Source organism: Poecilia reticulata, chromosome 23 (genome assembly GCF_904066995.2).
Source record: "Poecilia reticulata chromosome 23, P_reticulata-male-v2, whole genome shotgun sequence".
NCBI classification, from domain to species: Eukaryota; Metazoa; Chordata; class Actinopteri; order Cyprinodontiformes; family Poeciliidae; genus Poecilia; species Poecilia reticulata.
The window spans coordinates 15,397,052-15,416,275 of record NC_088852.1 but is presented as its reverse complement, the minus strand read 5'-3'; the positions used below and the strand labels follow the sequence as shown (position 1 = coordinate 15,416,275).

General features: G+C 40.0%; 1 protein-coding gene across 18 annotated transcripts in view; it reads right to left on the bottom strand.

The window, feature by feature from the left end:
• Positions 1 to 19,224, bottom strand: part of nav3 (neuron navigator 3) — a 381,588-nt gene that overhangs the window by 87,061 nt on the left and 275,303 nt on the right. For 17 of the 18 annotated variants that reach the window (XM_008401340.3, XM_081603798.1, XM_017302697.2 and 14 more), the window contains 3 exons: positions 12,335 to 12,407; positions 7,899 to 8,073; positions 2,209 to 2,277 (listed from right to left, as the gene is read on the bottom strand). In XM_008401340.3, the coding sequence (XP_008399562.1) occupies positions 2,209 to 2,277; positions 7,899 to 8,073; positions 12,335 to 12,407 (317 nt within the window). Of the gene's footprint in view, positions 1 to 2,208; positions 2,278 to 4,593; positions 4,613 to 7,898; positions 8,074 to 12,334; positions 12,408 to 19,224 lie in introns of those variants that run through there. The other variant, XM_008401344.3, reaches the window with a different exon arrangement.

Sequence of the window (19,224 nt, the reverse complement as noted above, 5' to 3'; positions counted from 1 at the left end):
ACAAATCCCTGTTGTTAAAGAAGCACCTAAGAGGGCTATAGTGACTCTGGAGGAGCTGCAGTGATCTATGGAAGAGTGGCAGAAAGGAAGGATTTTGTGATCCCATTTGGAGCTCATCATAAACCTTGCAGGAATCACAGGAAACGTGGACTTAGAGAATAAGACAGAAGAGAAAATTTCTGCTTTTTGACCAAATCTGATCACACTATCGTAATGGTTAGACATTGGTAGTGATAGTATCAGACTTTTTCTTTTTAGAGTTGATGAGATTGACAGAGTTTCAATCCCGAAGGAAATTTAGAGCTCAGCTAGAGATTCTTTTTATTTAGTCCAGTAAAAATCATACAAAACTAAAGGTTACTTTTACATCTTCCTCAGAGGAGCAGAGTGAGAATCAAACCCCTGCACAGCAGGAAGTGAGAGATTTATCCTGCACAAACATGCTAAATTAAACCATGCCTAGATGCAAATACACAAGAAGAAGTCAGTCAGCGAGAGAAGAGTTTGAACCATATAAAGTAATGCTCAAGTAAAAAAAATAAAATAAAAAAATCAGGATTCATGAATCTAGGCTATGTTTGGAAAATGATCAATCTACAAGAAAAAGAACAAGATAGTGGTTCATAAAATTAAAAGGATCCACACAAAAAGGAGCAGAAGAAGAAAAAACAGGAAACAAATGCATAGTGGTTGAGAGTCAGTGGAGGATAATACTGCACACAGAGACAGGGGAAAATAAGAATGAGGGAAGAGGAGAGACAAAGCGAAGCAATTCAGCTGGAAATCAAAAGAAATCCCTTTCATCATTAGATGCTTTCATCTTCCAAACTACAGGGGCTGATGATGCCTCGGCGAAAGGGACCTGGAAGGAAGAAGGTAATCTAATTTCTGCGCTGTGGGTTCTGCCGACGGATGTGAGGTGAAATACTGAAGCCTGTCAGTCTCCAGTTAAACGCAGATGTTTCAGCAGAGAGTCTGGGATGCAAACCAAAGCAAAACTCTCTTCTTTTTTCTACCCGGATGAGGGTCTGGAACATCTGGCGGCTACACAGGCAGTCAGAGGCGCAGCGCCCGTTGTCAGAGTGAGAGCAGCAGAGGGCCAACAAACTGTCAAACACCCCCCCCTGCTGCTTGGATGCAAAACTTTATGGCCCTGTGCTAAACTACTAAACACTTGCATCAAAGTGAAGATTCAGATTTTACTGGGATGGAGTACGTCTCCCAAAATACAGTGTGAAAACTGATGACTACCGATTAAAACAATGATGTCAAAGCACATCAGAGTTGATGGGAATGATGGAGCCAAACACAGGGCAAGAAAACCTGGTAGGCCACCAGAGCTAGAAAGGAATAGATCAGATAAAAGATTAAAAAAATGCCTGTGCACAGTTCTGTAAGGCTAACGTGAAAGAACTGCTAAGTTGATGCCATGAGGGTGAACTTATGAGGTTATCTGTCACACCCTACCAACAGCAGCAATAGGTACAAAACTTTACTAAATCAGTCTGCTACTTACAGTCAGCAGCTTCCTTTGCTGAGTCTGGTGTCTTAATTTTAACTTCATTGCACAGATGTTAAAAACTTTCCAAAGGACAAAATGTGATCAGCAATGAAACAAAACTTTCTGTTTGTGATTGTGATGTGGAAATTCTTTGATGGACGAGAAATTGTGATCTTTGTGGGAGCAGCTTCTTCCTCTTGTACCATAAGGATTTAAAATTGGGCAGACATTTTGCTATCAAGTTCTTTTGCATGTATACAATGCAATATGCAAGTAAAGGGAATGATGCAATGCAACATGAATTTTCATCTATTTAAAAAGATGCCACATATAATGTCATGAATCCTCTTGGAAAGGTGAACAATATAATAAAGGTCTAAATTTGCCTGAATAGCCAGAAAAGGGTCATTATTTGTGTGTGTGTGTGCGCGCGTGTGTGTGTATGTGTGTGTGTGTGTTCATTTAGTGTAGTAGGTGGTAGTATTTCACTCAAAAACATTGATCCAAGCTGCCATGACGAGAGCTGCCACTCCCTGCTCAAGAATCTCCTTGCAAAATGCTTAATCTCTGACCCTGACTGTTGACCTTTGATAGTGTCACAAAAATATAAAAAGAACAAGTGCAAACTAGAAACCTCCCGCCCCCAGAAAACAGCTTCTTAACAAGACAGAAATCAGGTGAAAAAACGCAGGAGAGAAGAAACGTACCTTGTGTTTTTCTTCTGAGGTGACCCTATTCCACTGTGGCCTGGAGGACTTGCATATCGTGCTGTGAGACTGCAAACAGACCAGAGAAAAAGACAGATATACCATTAAACACAGTTAGATGGAGAGTGAGAGCAATGCCTGGTAAAAGTTCTCCTAATCCATGACTAAATGTAATAATATGAAAGGGAGGCAGAGAGACGGAGCCGGAGCCAGGTGAAGGAAAACACGAAGCACGTGGTGGACACTGTTAGCATGCCAGGGAACATTTCTTTGATTTTTCACATGATGGCTCACACATGTTGGTAACCACAAGCGTATGACTAAGCCAATAACATCCCTCAGTCCATTTATAAAACGGCCAGGGAAACTTTCCCAAACAGGTTTGCGGTGGCATCCTTTGAAGAAAACCTCAAATCACACAGCACAGAAGGCAGGGGTGAAGGAAATGCCCACAGCACCAGTCACAGTTAGTCACTCGGAGAGATGGGAGTTACTGCAATTATGCATGTTTCAGGCGTGCCGCCTTGTTCGTGTTTGACAGGAATTGGCTTGGCTACATGCAGAGTTGTTTTTCAGTCAAACTAATGATGTCCTGTAAACATTAAAGCGGGTGGAAAGCGGCAAGCTGAACTAAATTCTTTTGAAAATTATACTCACACCGGCGTTTGTTGACACATTTCCCTGTTCTCAGCAACAAGATGTAGACTAACTCACTGACAGCACACACATAAAAGCAATAGAAAACCTGCTAAGGCCAGAACTGATCACTTGTATTTTTTATCTGTTGAATTCAAGATGAAGCCATTGTTTTTTTGTTTTTTTTTAAAGAACTGTGTCAGAGTCTTCCCAAGGGAGGTCTAAATGTCTGAGAGCTCCTGGACCTCTGTTTGTAAGACTGAATGTGGGTTTGTTATGATGAGGAGAACCTAAAAGTACTCCTGCCACCACCTGCCTATGTGAAGTCAACAGAACCCTGTCCTTTCTATAAACAGTATTGGTTCCCTTTGTTTGAGGCACCTGACATTTTGTCAGAACTGCTTTGAGGTCAACCAAACATCTCGCTACTTAGGATTACTGAATCTTAGCTACAACAGGTATGATAGTAGCTAAACTACTCCATAATTGCAGTATCCTTAAAATTGTCAGAAGAGGAAAATTGGAACAAAAATTGGGATAAAAATCTCTGTGTGAAGCAAGCTCAAGCTTTGTACAATTCCTTCAGCCAGAAACAGCTTTTACCTAAATTTCAGGGAGAGGTTGGTTTTTAAGAGGGAAAAAAACACAAACTATAGATCACACAATGTTAGAACAAGAGTTAAAAATTGAAAAATGTTGGTTATATTAGTCTGCCAGAAGACCCAAGGTTAGTCTCTCTTTTTAATTTTAACTTGAAGTCTAACTCCATCAGCAGGCTCTTTTTACTGTGGAAGTATAAACCACTAAAGCACTTATTTAAAGAGTTGACATGAGAGTGTTGACAGCAGAAAACTCAATTCTCCACAGATCAAATAAAACATCTTTCAACATTTGTCTGTGTAATGCTCCAAACACTGCAGTACACACGCACGCTATATTCAATACTATCACTATCCAATCAAAGCTTCAGCTTGAACACACCATGAACTCCTTCTCATGGTCTAGCACTCACACATGCAGGTTATACAGTGTGCATTGATTTTTGCCCAAATATAAGTCCAGTCTATCCTCAAAGTAGGACAGCAGGAGATAGAATGCAATACTTGAATGTATGAAAGACGATGACTGTGCTGTTATCTGTGTTGGTAAGTGAGTGAAGGTTGGGTGACCATATTTCTCCTAGCAACAGACCCCATTACATTGCTACATTAGTTGAGGCAAAAGTAACAAACACGCTGTCCACAATGTGTTTAATTCACAAAACAATATCTTTTAGATCAGGAGCGTCCAGTTCTGGGTAGAGAACATTAGAATGGGGGCTTGTCCGGGATACATATTGCAAAAGTTCACATAGAGAAGAGACATTGTTTCTGGTTGGAAAGGGTTGCAACATTTAAATGATATAACCTTCAGCCCCAAGAATCAACTTTACACTGAAACTGTAATTTAACTTTTACATGCGAGTTGAAGCGATGCGAGATTTTTTTTTTGTTTTTCATATTGGACTTGAAATGTTTCAGAAAACACAGTTAAAAAATTAACAGAAAAAGCATCAGTTACAATACAAATTTGACATGCATTCAAAGAAAATTAGGACTTTACTGCAACGAAGCAACTTCATCAAATTAGTTGTGGACAATATCTTATAAATCTCACAAAGTTGCTCAAATTTGAGTCCTTATAACAGCTTATTGCACATCTACAATATAGAACAACAGGCAAAAATTTGATTAAAAAAAGACTATTTACCAGTTCATGATGTCAATGACTAATCCAGTATCCTGAGTTTACCCTGTGATTTCCAAAAATCCACACTTTGGAATACTCCGACAAACATGCAAGCAGCTCAATCTGTAACTACCTATGAGAAGGCTCAGTTTGGACCAGGTTATTCGCCCTCCCACAGGGCAAACTGCTCTTCCTGTCACGAGAAACGGCGGTGGGCAGGCGAGACGAGCGGCGTACCCGGGGGTCAACTTGTTCACCCCACGACATAATGAATTAACGAGGGGGGGGGTGCTGTGCCCTTCCAGGCCTGGTCCCCCCTGACTTCTACAGCTCCGAAAGCCTTCTGCGGCTCATGGCTGTCCAATAGGGAGTTCCCCTTTGACACACACATACGTACACACACATATCTCATCTCCTTCCCCGGAGACACCAGTAGAGCCAGCAGGTGCCGTCTATAGAAAGCTTGCCATACCGCAACTGTCAATGAGAAGTATGCCAAGTATGACTCTGTGAATCTGCTGATGAAAGTCTTCAAACAAGTTTTTATCTCAAACAAGAATTCATCTGCTCAGCTGTAAAGAATTGATTTGAGAAGTTGATTATAGTTTATAGGAACTTTAATCAAAGTTCCTGCTCCAGGTTCTTTTTGCACAGATTATAAGCAAAATAGATCTAGTTTGGTTACCAGTATGAATGTGTAAGTAGGTTCTAAACACTTTTTGATCAAAACCTCCAATATTTTATATGAGACAAAAGAGAAAATACAAAGAGTTATTTCATGGTTGGTTGAAGTCTATGAAGAGCCTTCCCCACCAGTAGCTACACATTCCTGGTCTACTGAATAAAAGAAGGCTGTTGTTCTCATGTTATTGGTTTTAATTGATGTTTATTTTCAGCCTCAGGTAAAAGCTATTACAGAGATCATGTCATATGTAAAAACTGTGATGCCCTATAATGTTTATCCAAAAAAAAAATATATATATATATATATATATATATATATATATATATCTGCCAAACAGAAACTCTGTTTCTGTTTGTTCCGTAAATTCTGGAGCAGCAAAATTATGGTGGAGATTTTCAATTGAATAGCACCTGTGAAAGGACCAAAAACAATTCAATCATTTGAAATTCATTCCGTCAGTTCTCTGTTTGGGTCCAATCTCCATATTCAGACTCATCTGGCAGAGAAAGGTGTTACATATTGTATAAAAGGATAATGTAGCACATTTCTATGGAAATTTGTGCCTGGCAGTCATTTTGTTTTAGAATGTAATTACTTTAATGCAATCCTTTACTTTCAGCTTTGCAAAGTGGCTAAGTGTGAGCCAGATTTTTACTTTTGAACCTAAAAAAATTAAGTGTTATTTTACATGTTTTCATATTATTTTTAGATTAACGTTATAAAGGTGAAGAATGATGAAACATTGGTTGGTGGAAATTTGTCCAAGTGGCTCATCACCTGGCGAACAGATTCAACACGGAGCACACTGTTATTGAAACCACATCAAATGGGATGATGCCAGGCAAATTCCCCTATCTATGTTGCATGTATCTAGCAAATAAATACATAAATGGACGTATTTGATTGTTTTTTTTCTACGTGAATCTGTCTTCTATGCTTACACAATCGGCACAACAACTGGAGAAGGATCTAAACAACAGGGCATTGTATGGTGCAGTGATAAAGTGGGTATCACCGACTATCAGTCCTTGATGCAGACCTTATGAATATTGCTGCATGCTCTACCCCCTTCTCTCTCTCCCATTTCCTGCCTGATTAATGTCCATGAAAGCCAAGTTCATATGCAATTTTAAAAAAAATGTGAAACCAGTGGACATAGGTTTTTAAAGATCACATTACTCGTTAACATTCTCTCTTAGAATAAAGGTCAAAAAGCCCTCTGCTCCCAAAAATTCACAGATTATCAGCTTGGTTAACAGGAGACAGATATAATTGTTCTCCTGACCTTTGTTATGACGTCCAGAGTTAATAATACAAGGATGGAGACAAAGAAAGCATAGAGCATATGTGGAAATGAAGTAGGGTGCTGCACAAAGGCTCTTGCTCTGAATTTATCTGTACCACTTTATTCAACAGGCATCGGACCAGAATGCATCGTTTGTGACACAACCCTAACCCTGAGGACACACCGCATACGGCGGAGTGTCTGTAACTTTTCCACCCAGCTAAACTGATACAGTGGTAGTAGTGCGTATCAAACTATGGTAATGCATGTGAAAACCATTTCCGCCTGTTGTGGGCGAGATGAGGTGTGGGCTGGTAGTACAAGGCAGCTGTGCCCCTAGTGACCTCTGACACTCTAATGCCTGATGCTGACCGTAGCTTTGCCTCCCTTTTTACCAAACCAAACACAGCGAGGCTAAAGATGTTGACGAGATCAACTTGCTGACCAGCTTCTCCTCGAACGCCGAGACTAACTGATCTTACAGAGTGGATTTTACACACAGGGGAGGGCAGATTACAACCAGAGGAACATGATCCGGTGAGGGGAATGCTGCTCATGTGTGGCATCTCAGACCTTCCTTTAGATCGTCCTCCAAGGCTTGCTGTGTCTATTTACATCCCACGAGGCCAGAAACTCTTTCCTTTTACTGCTGAGCTGATTTTCTGATGAACGATCTGCTGTAAAGTTGAACCACTTCTTTTGATAAGTAAACCTGGGCTGATGTTTGTTTCTATCTTAACTTTGTGTTTGTGTTTCAGGAGGGTGAGGGAGTTGGACATATAGTAGTTTTTAGGTCTTGTGACAGTAATATAGATGCAGCAAAGTATTATGGGTGTTTTCCTGAAGCAGAAAAATAAATGTAGGTGTTGTGCATCTGGTCTACTACATCAGTATCTCATTATTTGCTGATGTTACTAAAGTTAGTTGCTGCTTCAGAGGTTTTCAAGCTTGGAGCTTTTTGAACATTAATCTCGTATCTCAGAAAACACAAAGTGCATTTTCAATTCTTTTATGACTTTTACACAAGCATTAAAACGGCAATATATGGACTAGTCAACAATGATATGGATTATTCCACAATAATTGCAAATTCTTTAAAAAAATCATTAAACATTCTGTCTTTGTTTCAAAAATGTTGCTAAAATCTAACATCATCTTGTTCCTGTGGATCCAGGATTATTTCACACGGTAAGCCGGAAACACACTTACACTGCCAGCTCATTGAAAACTCCTTTACATTTTCATCATCACTAAATGGCAACTCCTCTTTGTAGCAAAGCTTCCACTTTAAGTCAACAAGCATTTCTAACCAAACCACATTGACACAATCGGTAAACGAAGAGCGGAGGTCCCCACCTGGACTGCATCTCTTGTGTTTTGAGGCTGCTGGTGGACGGTGCAGTGCTGCTGGTCTGCTGGCTGAGCTCCACCAGGGACTGGTAGTACTGCTGCTGCTGCTGCTGCTGCTGCTTGTAGCGCGACAGGATGAAGAAGAGGCCGAGGATGCTCTTCAGGTTGCCATTCCTGATCTCTGGGGGAACAAAGCGGACGGAGGCCGTGAGTTGCCGGGACCTTGACTCCTTGGCTAACGAGTTCGTCTTGGACGTCATGCGCTGCTGCGGGGCGAAGCGATTTACGGCCGAGCTCAGTCAGAGCACGTTCAATGAATTACACACAATCTGCAAGTGAAAGTGCTGCGGCCGTTTGTTTTTCATCCGCCTGTGACTGAAGTGGTGTCTTGTGACACTTAAGATAAATATTTTCCATCCTCTGTATTGTGTCTTTCAAACTCTATGAAATGAGCATGTGGTGACTTTTGAAAAAGCCCTCTTGGGGACGGAGCTTGAGAGCAGCTGTTGTGCAGCTAGTGTAAGAATGAACTGTAGAAGAACCATTTATCCACAAGCATTATCTGCTGCAGATCACAGCGACGCTGAGAATCACGCTCATAATTTGTTTAACTGTAAAAAGATAAAGTTTCTCTTTAACGAGTTTAAATGCTGGGCGAAAGTATTCAAGTTTCACACATTTTTTTGCTGAATTCAAACTTTTTTTTCTTTACAGGCAATTGATTTGTAAAAAAAAAAAAAAAGATTCAAAGAGCTTAAAATCATTAAAAACATCATAAAGTCACCTATTGTGAAAACAAGCAATGAATTTTACATTTTGTCAAATGCCATCATCGAAAACATCAAAACACGTCAAATATGTTGATCAATGTTGTATTTACTTCTAATCAAAGGCAACTCTAAACAGGTGGGAGGGGGGTTAAGCCAGGATTTAAAGGAACTCAGTTTTTCTGCAGTTTTATGGAAGTTTGTTCCAGATCTTGCTTTAGTCGTGTTACTCATGTGAGAAACAAGTTCAGAGATATTTTTCAGCCGCATCGGGGTTGATGCTGCACTTTGGTCAAATGAAGAAATATCCCGTCTTGATAAGGTGCTTTCTTCATGCACAACTACAAGAAAAGGATTTCCGATTCTGACTCAGAATTGTGCATTTGTCTCGGGAGAAAAACTACAACTGGTAACTTTGGCTCAGGCACTCGTTCTTAAATGTGATCCACAGTGAGAGATGGCGCGCCGAGCGAGGCGTAAATGGCACCGACTGGCGCAGGGGCCTTTATTCTCTTGTTTAATCTGCCGAGACACACACACACACACGCACACACAGTACTCAGCCATGTATGGCTTGGACTGTTGAGACTGTGAAACTAAGAGAAGATTAATCTCTCGGGGATTGTTTTTCATTTTATAACAGCCAGAGGCAATAATTCATACTGGGCCTTTGAGAGAATCTCAACAGAGGGCTTTTTTTTCTCTGAGCTTTAGAGAAAGTCACTGTTACAGATTTGAGCTGCTGGTAATAGAAACTTTTGGAAACTGATAAATAACTCTCTTTGATAAGTGTTGAAAAAAGGAAAAAAAAAATTCAATCAGCACGCTGAGAGAAGCAGCTCATGAGCTCATGTGATAGTTGGACTCACAGGATGTTAGCAAGAGGGGATTTCTTAATTTGACCAAAGTGCAGCATCAGCCCCAATGTGCAACGCACTGTGGGTGGAATAATGCTTTATTGCACATTCTCTCTTTTATTCCAACTTTTATATGAGGAATAATAAATAAGAGCAAATACTGGATATACAAATGTAATAAAACCTGGATTTTGTATAACTTTCCCTGTGTTTACTCCTATTTTAATGGAAAGAGATGGTTGGGTTTTTTGTGAATAAATTATGTGTATTTATTTTAATTTATTTAGTTTATTATTTATTTTAAATAAGAAAATATCTACTTTAGGGGTAAGAAAATATCTATTTTCTTATTTTAAAAAGTAACAGAATTATTTATTTGCCTTTTTTTACGTATTTCTAATATTACATAACAAAAGGCAAGGCTTAAGAGGTTAAAAGAAAAATCTGCTGAATTTTTGTAATCTCACTGAATAATCATCAGAACAATCAATTATTAAAACAATCAGCTGCTGTCTTAATCTATATCCTCACAGATCAAAATAGCCAAGATGTTTGTTCTAACATCCAACGTCTCCTATCTGGTTCCATTTTACTTTTAAGTTAGTCTTAACTCTATCTTCTAAGTCTTGTTCCGTACGGTACAACTTTTTAAAAATTAATTAAGGACGTTCTGTGAGCAAAATGGTGTCCTACCCAGGACTAGGTGTACCTAGTAAAGTGGCCGGTGAGTTTGTAATTTGACGATCCTACACAGAGGAGTGCTTAAGGTTGCAAACGCGCCTGCAGAGATCCAGCAGGACGGACCTTACAGTGGCCAGCTTGTCCACAACTTAAACTATTAGGAGCCTGTTCTGCTAACATCACAGCTGCTAAGACCCAAAAAAAAAAAAAAAGATTAAAGATCTACAGTTAACATCCCTGAGTTTCCTCATTATGAACGCCGAGCCGTAAAGTTTGAGCGGGGACTTTACACCTGTGTTTAAGGCCAGAAATGGATGACTGAACTTCCTGCACATAATTATCACATTTCAGGTTGTAAAAGGTTTTATTAACTCACTTTGATATTTTTGGTGTGCAAAGTGTCAAAGTTAGTTTTAAAGGTAGTCGTTTGGTGCGTAGGACAGGCTGTAAACGCGGAACATTTCACGGTTAGTCATTCGATACATGATGAAAGTCCAGAATAATAAAAGGAGAAAAACAGAAACAGTCCAAACGTCAAAGCCGTTCATGTCACCGAAAGCAAGAAATATTAATTTGAGGTACTTTCTTTTTTTTTATTTTTTATAGCAGCCTCAAATAGTCCCATGCTCAGCAGACCAAATAAACTCTGCTCTTGCATGAAAAAAGGCTTTGATTTGAATTTTATTATAGACTATAACCTCCCTGAGTGTCAACGTCTGTTAGGGAAGCTAAACATGCTCCGGCAAGATGACTGTTTTTTTTTTTTTTTAAGTTTTTTGTTGTTTTTTTTGCCGGAACTTTGGTTTACAGCCTCCCAGGAGTGAAAAACGCAGCCAGGCTTTCTAAAGACATTATTGCAATAATTCCTGGGTTCCTGTGTGCACATCAAACGCTCCGTCCTATTTAATTCCCGTGCCTTGTAAAAACATAAAGAACGCATATGCCAGGAAAGCCCCGGCGGATTCAATTAAGACACGGGAGGACGGGCACGGCCGCGCCGGCAAACGGAGCGGAGCGTGTACCGTGAGAGTGGAGTCGCTCGTGAAACGCATCAGCGGCGGCAATGAACGCCGTAACCCAATAGCCCATATATCCACAGACCCACTTTGGAATTCCAGGCTTAACGAGTCACTTTGCTGTTTTTAGAGCTGAAGCTGTAGGGAGGGAGGTTACAGAATTCAGAGCTGCTGGTCAGTGTGTCAGTCACACTATTTCTGCTGTTCGAGGGGTCAAGGCCACAGTCGTGTCTTTGGTGTTTATAGGATGAAACTACGCTGAACAAATGAAAGCTGAAGACATTTTGCTTGAGTAGTTGAAACGTTATTTCACAATTAAGAGACATTTAGTTCAAATAGAAGTTCTTTTGACCGGCTTAGAGTAACACATAAACTCTAGCTATGTAATTATGTTAGAAATACATGTGTTTGTTGCAACAATATTGTGAAAACTAATGGGCAGTGTGGTTATGTTTGTGTTAAATATCATACTTGACCTCTGCAGAGTGACACATTCCCAAAATTCCTCCAAATGAAGAGGATTAACACCTGCACAAGCCTCACCTCCTAACACAGTGAGAATCTTACGACTGGCTAATAGTTAGCATGGCTAAAACTGCTATCTGATTAGGAGCTTCCTGCATGACTTTTATTTTATGTCTTTTTTTAATTGAACAATCCAGACTTCATTTCAGCATTGCACGAGCTAAAGTTTGTTCTTGAGACTCGATTCCCAGACTTCAAATCGTCTGAGTGAAATCTTGTGTTTGCTTTCCCAACTTTAGAGCAGCGTGAATCATCATATGTGCTTTTCTTACAACACACTCTAGAGACATGTTGGGATAGTCTTATTTTATATTCTAACCACTTTAAATTAACTCTGCGCAACATTTGTATCTTAAATGACTTAACTACACTGGCATGTTACCTTTCTATTACCGTTAGGTTCTGTATCAAATGTTAACTGATGGCAACCAGGTTTCTGGAAATGCAGGTACTTTGAAGATGCAGACAATGGATCACAAATGATTGGGTTGGTCAATTTAAATGCCTGACCATAAGTATAGCACCACACACTTTCTTCTGCGCTTCATTCAATAAAAACATTAGAAAAGCCTTAAATGTTGAGTCGTTCGCCTTACCTTCTGCTGAGAGCCCTTGGACATTCACTCCTCTGGCGTCCAAGAAACTGAGACAGGCATCCACATTCTCGATCTAGAGAGAAGACGGCAGACAGTCAGCATGAAGGACGGAGTGCAGTGAGAATGTGATGACACTTAACATTCATTGAGCTGAAATGTCTCGAGGCACAGGGCTGAGAGGAAGGGGTAGATCAGCAATATTACCCATAAAGAACATCATTGTGTGGCTCCTACAGACCCCCGCATGACCCACTGACCCAGCTGCATGACATACTGACCGCAGCGTGCTACCACCTACACAACCACATGCTGACGGTGTACGCACTCAGCTAAATGCACGCAGATATTCACGCAAACATCTGTGAAGTTTGAATGGAGGTAAGAGCCTGTGGCCTATCTGAGACTTTGCACAACCTCACGCAAAACATTCAGCCTCTGATTTCTGACGGCTCTGTATAGGCGCCCTGCGGTTATGGATATTGGGGGGGATTTTTGCCTCGGCTGACAGCGACTAGGAGGCGGCTTCATTAGCATTGCAACCGGCAGCCAGCGCCAACCCACAGGAGGTCTTTTATGACGAGGTTGAAGGTCACGGCGCTCTGTTTCAGCGCAGCGTGTCAGGGACACAACGCAGACCGGGCTGGGCAACTCAGCGAGACGTCCAGAAGGCAATGATGATTCACGAGACTCAACCCCCCCACTCACTCCCTCCCTGTTTTGTGTTGCCCGCTCAGCGCCCAAATCTATCTTTAATAATCATATTAAGTCTCAGTAGGACCGAGAGAATGACTTATATCTGACTGCAAACCACTTGTCTCTTACTGAAGGTTCAATTCTATCCTCTTTTGTGACCTAATGATATATTTTTCTGCTATAAACAGACCGTTCTATAAAACAGTGACGAGGGATGCACCAATATAATAATTTGGGTTGACATCAATATCTGATATTAGCTCTGATGTTATGATCAATAACAGATATTTACTGATATATACAGTATATATTGGAAACATACCACATGGTCTGGACTGCAGTACTTAGTAGACAGTTAAAAAAATTACTAAACATCAGTCGATACTGATGTTAATGCCAATATATTGTTTATATCTAATAGTACAATTATTCTGAAATTAACCTAATTATGATGACAGTTCAGGACAACTAAGAGCAACTAAAAAGTTTATTCAATTTGGGCTTTTTTTTTTCTTTTTTTTTTTTTTTACACAAACTTGCACTATAGATTTATGCTAGCTTAATTGCCAAGAGCAAACAAATTAGACCATGTTTTGATGTACACTGTACATCAAATGAATTCAAAGATATTTTTTTCTGGTTCAGTTTTATAAGATACACAAAAGCCTGATCTCTGCCTGGGTTACTGAATTGAGAAACTACTTTAATAGAACTTTTCTGACAGCATGAAGAAGGATTTGATTCCCAGTTAGGAGTACAGAATATATATTTCTATGTATAAAAAGACAGTGACATCAGAGAAGTGACCATTCTGACACTTGAAATTCCTCACTCTCTCATCGCACCCTCTTTAAAGCATTACAAGTGGCACACATACTTCTTTTTTCTTTCCTCGACACACATTTTAAATACATGACAGAACTTGAAATCCCACTTTGGGTTCTTATTCCAAATGGTAACTTGAGAAATTATAATAATAAACCTCTGGGTGACCTGCCGTAGATTAGAGAACATTACTTTAAATGAATGCTTGCTAACGTGGGTACAAAACAAATTTGGTTAGGGTTAAGGCTAACCCTAACCTAACTGTTGTTAGGCTAACCGAAACAACAAAACTATGAAATAGCAATGAAATTACCCCATTTCCCACTAAATGCTGGTCTGAGCCGGCTACATCGACGAGCCGACAACAACCCAGGCACGCACGCACACACACACACACGCACGCACGCACACACACACACACACACGCACGCATGCACGCACGCACAGACTTTCTCCATCTGCTGAACAAAAATCACCACCTCACCGCACATTTTTTCCTCACCGTCAGGCACCAAATAACCTTATATGTGGGTTCCCCTCGTCTCTGCCCACACACCACACACACGGTCTGACACATGTGTGCCCTGATGTCTTCCTGTTTGATTAACCCACACACTTGCTCTGAAGTTTTGTATGTGGAAAGACATGTGCCAAGCAGCGATCGGGACCGCTTCGTTGATTCGGGTTTCATTAGACTCAGCGAGAACATCGAGTCCAGTGCTGGTGTTTGCTAAACCGAACAGCCACAAGTTGGTGGAAAAGGTGTTTAATGAAAACCCCTTCAGTCAAAGCAGGCATTATTACAGACACCCCCAATAGGGCAAATTTAATGAAGCGCACGCAAACAAAGAGCAGAAGCACCTCATGCCTCCTCCGCAGCCAGTGAGTGTTTGAAGCTTGATTTAATTGCTGATTAAGACACGCATAAAGAGCTGAACTCATAAACACGCAATAAATCGCCTCAGCCAAAGCTGTCAGGCTTTTAAAGACAACCTACATCACTGAACAAACGCGCATCGTCTTCCACCGCTGCAGACGCTTCAATGTGGTCTTCACATAAAACCACTGTTTGTTTTCGAGCAGCATTAATGCTATAATGATGAAATATCGTCTGAAGGAGTCAACGATGGTTAGGTCATTAATGTTGAGCAGGATTTGGGTGATGTTTAAACGGCGGGGCTTTGTGGCCTCCTGTTACAGAAACCATTTAGTCGTTTAGTTTTCCGACGCGGGCCGGCATCAAACGCATCTACAAATGTCATCAACGGCAAATCTGGAGAGAGAACAGATTTCAAACGCTGAGGAAAAGAACCTTCAAAGATATGTTGGATCTTTGTATAAATGTGTCTTACTAAAAAAACCAAAAAAAACCCCTCAGATTTCAGAATGCGTGAATAAAGCAACTATCGAAGAAAGACGGTTGGGACATTAATCTGAGAGCAGGAAGAAAAAATACCGGTAAAACGTTGTCTCCTCTCATTGTGAACCCAACGTCATCCAAGTAAGGACAAAATAAATACTCAGACTAGTAAAAGGAATAAAACAGTGTAAAACTGAAATATTAAAACAACTGGTTTAAAGCCAATCATTCTGGAATCATGTTGCTGTCTGTTACGCCATAGAAATGAACTGATATTACAACCTGTTAGTAAAGGTGCAGAGCGAAAGCCAACAGAAAACATAAGTGGAACATTTTTGATGTGTGTTGATTTGGATGATGGCGCTCATCAAATTGTCATGTTTCTTACTGGTTTTTTCAACTGTTGACCTTATGGTGTCTTTTATGACTTTGTATTTTTATACCTTGTGGCTAAAATGTGTCATTCAAATAAGTCTGATTGGTTAATTGATTGGATGTACAGTAAATATATATGTTTGAATTGTAGCTAAAATTTGGAGGGACAAATTTAACAGTGACCCTCCAACTTAACCCTGAACTGCATGTCTAATGATTAGAGAATCTAATCCAGGAATCTCCTAGCATAATAAGGTAATATTATGCTAGGAGGCATGTTTCCCTGCCATAAAAGGTTGTATTTTGCTAACTTTAAACTACACAGCTAAACATTGGTCTCACCAATCATTACCATATTAAATAACCATCTCACATATGGGTTTGGGTTCAAATGATTTTTCAACCCTCTGCTCTCTTTCCACTTCAGTAAGAGTTGCCAAACGACAAAATGAGGCTCCAGATCCATCTGCTTAATACCATCTCTCCCATCCTTGTGTTTAAAAAAAAAAAAAAAATGAAAACAAGAAGAAGCGGTGCTGCGGTCGGTCGGGCCTCCCTAAAGATATCGAGTGACATGTGTAAGATGAATGGAACTGGAATGGGTTATCCCTAAGATGCAGCTGTCAGAAACAAATAGGCCAACACCTCAATTACCACTAAATATGGAGGGGAAAACAAGTTTCTTGAAGACGGGGCTGGAAAAACCACAGAATGATGCTGAATAATTGAAGGGTTGTGCTCAAAATGCTGCATAGTCACTGGAAAATACATGCCACCTTAAATCCATAATTCACTCTTCCAAAATCCCGCACGATTCAATGTTTCATGAGAGCGACTATTTAGCGAGAAAGTCTCCGGGTGTTTTTTTTGTTCGTTTTTTTTAGAGATTATTTTCATATTTACTGTCAAGATGATTGAATCAGTTTTCAAACATGCGAGCAGAGCATAAATCTTCTCCTGACTGGAGCCTGAGTCATCAGAGAATCTGAGGTCTGTCACAAAAGAGTTTTTTGTGCGGAAGCCGCACCAGCAAAGAGCTTATTGGCTTTCGCAGCAACTCTTTACAGCAACAGTGAACTTTTATTTAGCTGGAGGTGGAAATCAAAGTCTGGCGATGAGTCAGGCAAAATAAATCCTGCACATAGAAACCAATGAATCATCTGAAGCATCCCTCTCTCCCGCTTGCAAATAAAAAATCAATACAGACCAAAGATACAAAACATGAGCTGTTGCTGCAGAAATCGATGTATCAAAATGCCATTTTGTCCTTCAGTCAGTGTGCGCTGAAGAATGTTGGTACAAATGTACATTTTCAGCCAAATAATTCCACATAATCACATTTAAAACATGCATTAGTACCGAACATCAAAAGGAAAATGGGCAGTGGCAACCACCTAGAACTGTCCGCACCACAAACTGTAGTGTACTTTATTCATATTTGATCAAAACTTCTCCAAGCAGACTTTGTTTGAGGTATTTTGGAAGGAAGAATTGGAAGAGGTATATTCCTAAAAACTTGACAGTGAAACTGCATTGAAAGTGGTTGTAGACAGTATCGACTCAGAGGGGTTGAACACCAACATACACTAACATACACCACACTTTTACCAATTCTGCTAGTGTAAATATGTTGAAAATGATTGTTTTGGACATATTAATAGTGAGAAAGTCAGTGTAATAAAACACAGCTGCTAAGAAACCTCGAAAGTGGATCGTTTATACAGATGTAAATAAAGAATCTGCTGTCTGAAACCCGGTGCAAATGATTAAAAACGCAGCGAGGGGAAAAAACTGCTTCTCTCCACATATATGACCTGAAGGTTACAGCAACTTTGAGTGATTTCCACAGCGACACGTTTTAAAGCTGTTTAGCCGTCCTGCCGCCTCCCAGACAGACAGCGGCGCTCTCTCGTCGTCCGTGACCTCTCCATCAACCCCACTCCTCGGATCGGGCGGCTGACGCGTGCGCCTCCCTCGGTCTTGTCCTAAACAGTCCACTGATTATTCTTTCCCCTCTCCATCCCGCCGCTGCCGATGCCTCTGAAGCGTGCCGATTTTGGCGGGTGATGAATCAAAATGGATCAAACGGCTCAGGGGTTCAGAGCGACCAACGGGCGGAGGCCTGTTATCGGATTCTGTCTCATAATCCGGGCATCGTTGCTCATCATGTCAACATTTTGCCCAAGGAAACTTTATTTTTTTCTTTCGTCTGACACCATCATTTATTATTGATCCGGACAACGGTCTATAACAGACTGTCATGGTTACTGGCCACATTCATCAGACCAATTGTTTCCTTATAAAGGCCAAGCTTGCGTTCATGATGCTGTGTACCATAAAACTTTTCTTTTATGCAGGAACTCCAAACTAAAATTATTTCATTCCAGTAGCAGACATTATATATACAAAACAAGGTCCGTGATGGTTTTATTCTTAAGTGTAAAGCATGAAATAATTTGGATTGCCTCCAATATGACATCTGTTACACAGATGGGGAGTGTGTGTGTGTGTGTGTGTGTGTGTGTGAGTAAAAATTTGTGTGAAAAAGCAGACCAAGCCAAACAGAGATGTTTCATGTGTGACAGCTCAGCCGTCGCAGATTTCATCTCTTTAACTGACTTTTCACGGTCTGAGTCAAATCTCATTACCACTCTCGATGATGATGATGATGATTATGATGATGACGATGCAGTAACACAAATGGCTGGATGATGAAATGATCTGTAAAAGATTTTACTTATTCTTGATCTCTCCCTTTTTATTTCATGTTATGAGTCCTTATGGAGCTTATCTTTACAACCAGTAATAATAAAAACCAATGTCTTGCATTGCAAATTCAATTGTGGTTACATATTGTAACTTGTCAAATACAACTTTAAAGAGTCAAAGAACACAATTTGACCATTTGGAGCATTGTCATAAATCAATAAAATACTCGCGGACCGAACTTGAAATTCGGACGTTATGCTGCTAGCACTTAGTTTTTGTCAACAACTCATCAGCGGAAGTGAGCGTTGCGCAACATAAATAATCACCCGGTCAGAACAAATGAAAAAAAATTATTTAACGAAGGCATAATTTCGAGGCAGATAATTTTTTCCGAGGTATTTTGATAATGAAGGTACTCAAATCATCGAGGAATCGTTACAGCCCTACTTTGTAGTCCCGAAAAACGCGGGTAGTCATGCAGAAACTTCTAGAAGGTTAAAGTTGTTTTATAGATACAAGTAGAATGTGTTAAGCAGTTAATTAACTAGAAAATATTATCTTTTTTACTTGCACTGTTATGTAATAAAGACGAGAACTAAACAATAAATCTGCACATCTACCTTAGAACTATAGATGATAATTTTATACGTGCATTTATCAATTGGTTGTATTACTTTAGCAGCACTAGAGAAAAAAAAGCTTTTGCTTTTTGCAAAGCAGTTTGATTATGTTATATTCAATTGTTTGAAGCTTATTGGTGTTGCAGAACCCCTAGGTGACATGGTAAAAAAAGTTGTTTTTTTTTGTTCAAATCAAATGTTCCTAGAAGCTAACCAAGCAATTTAATTATAACGACATCCAATCTCCTGAAAACATGAAATGTATCTGATGAGAGATATAATCTAAAATTATATCTCTCATCTAATGT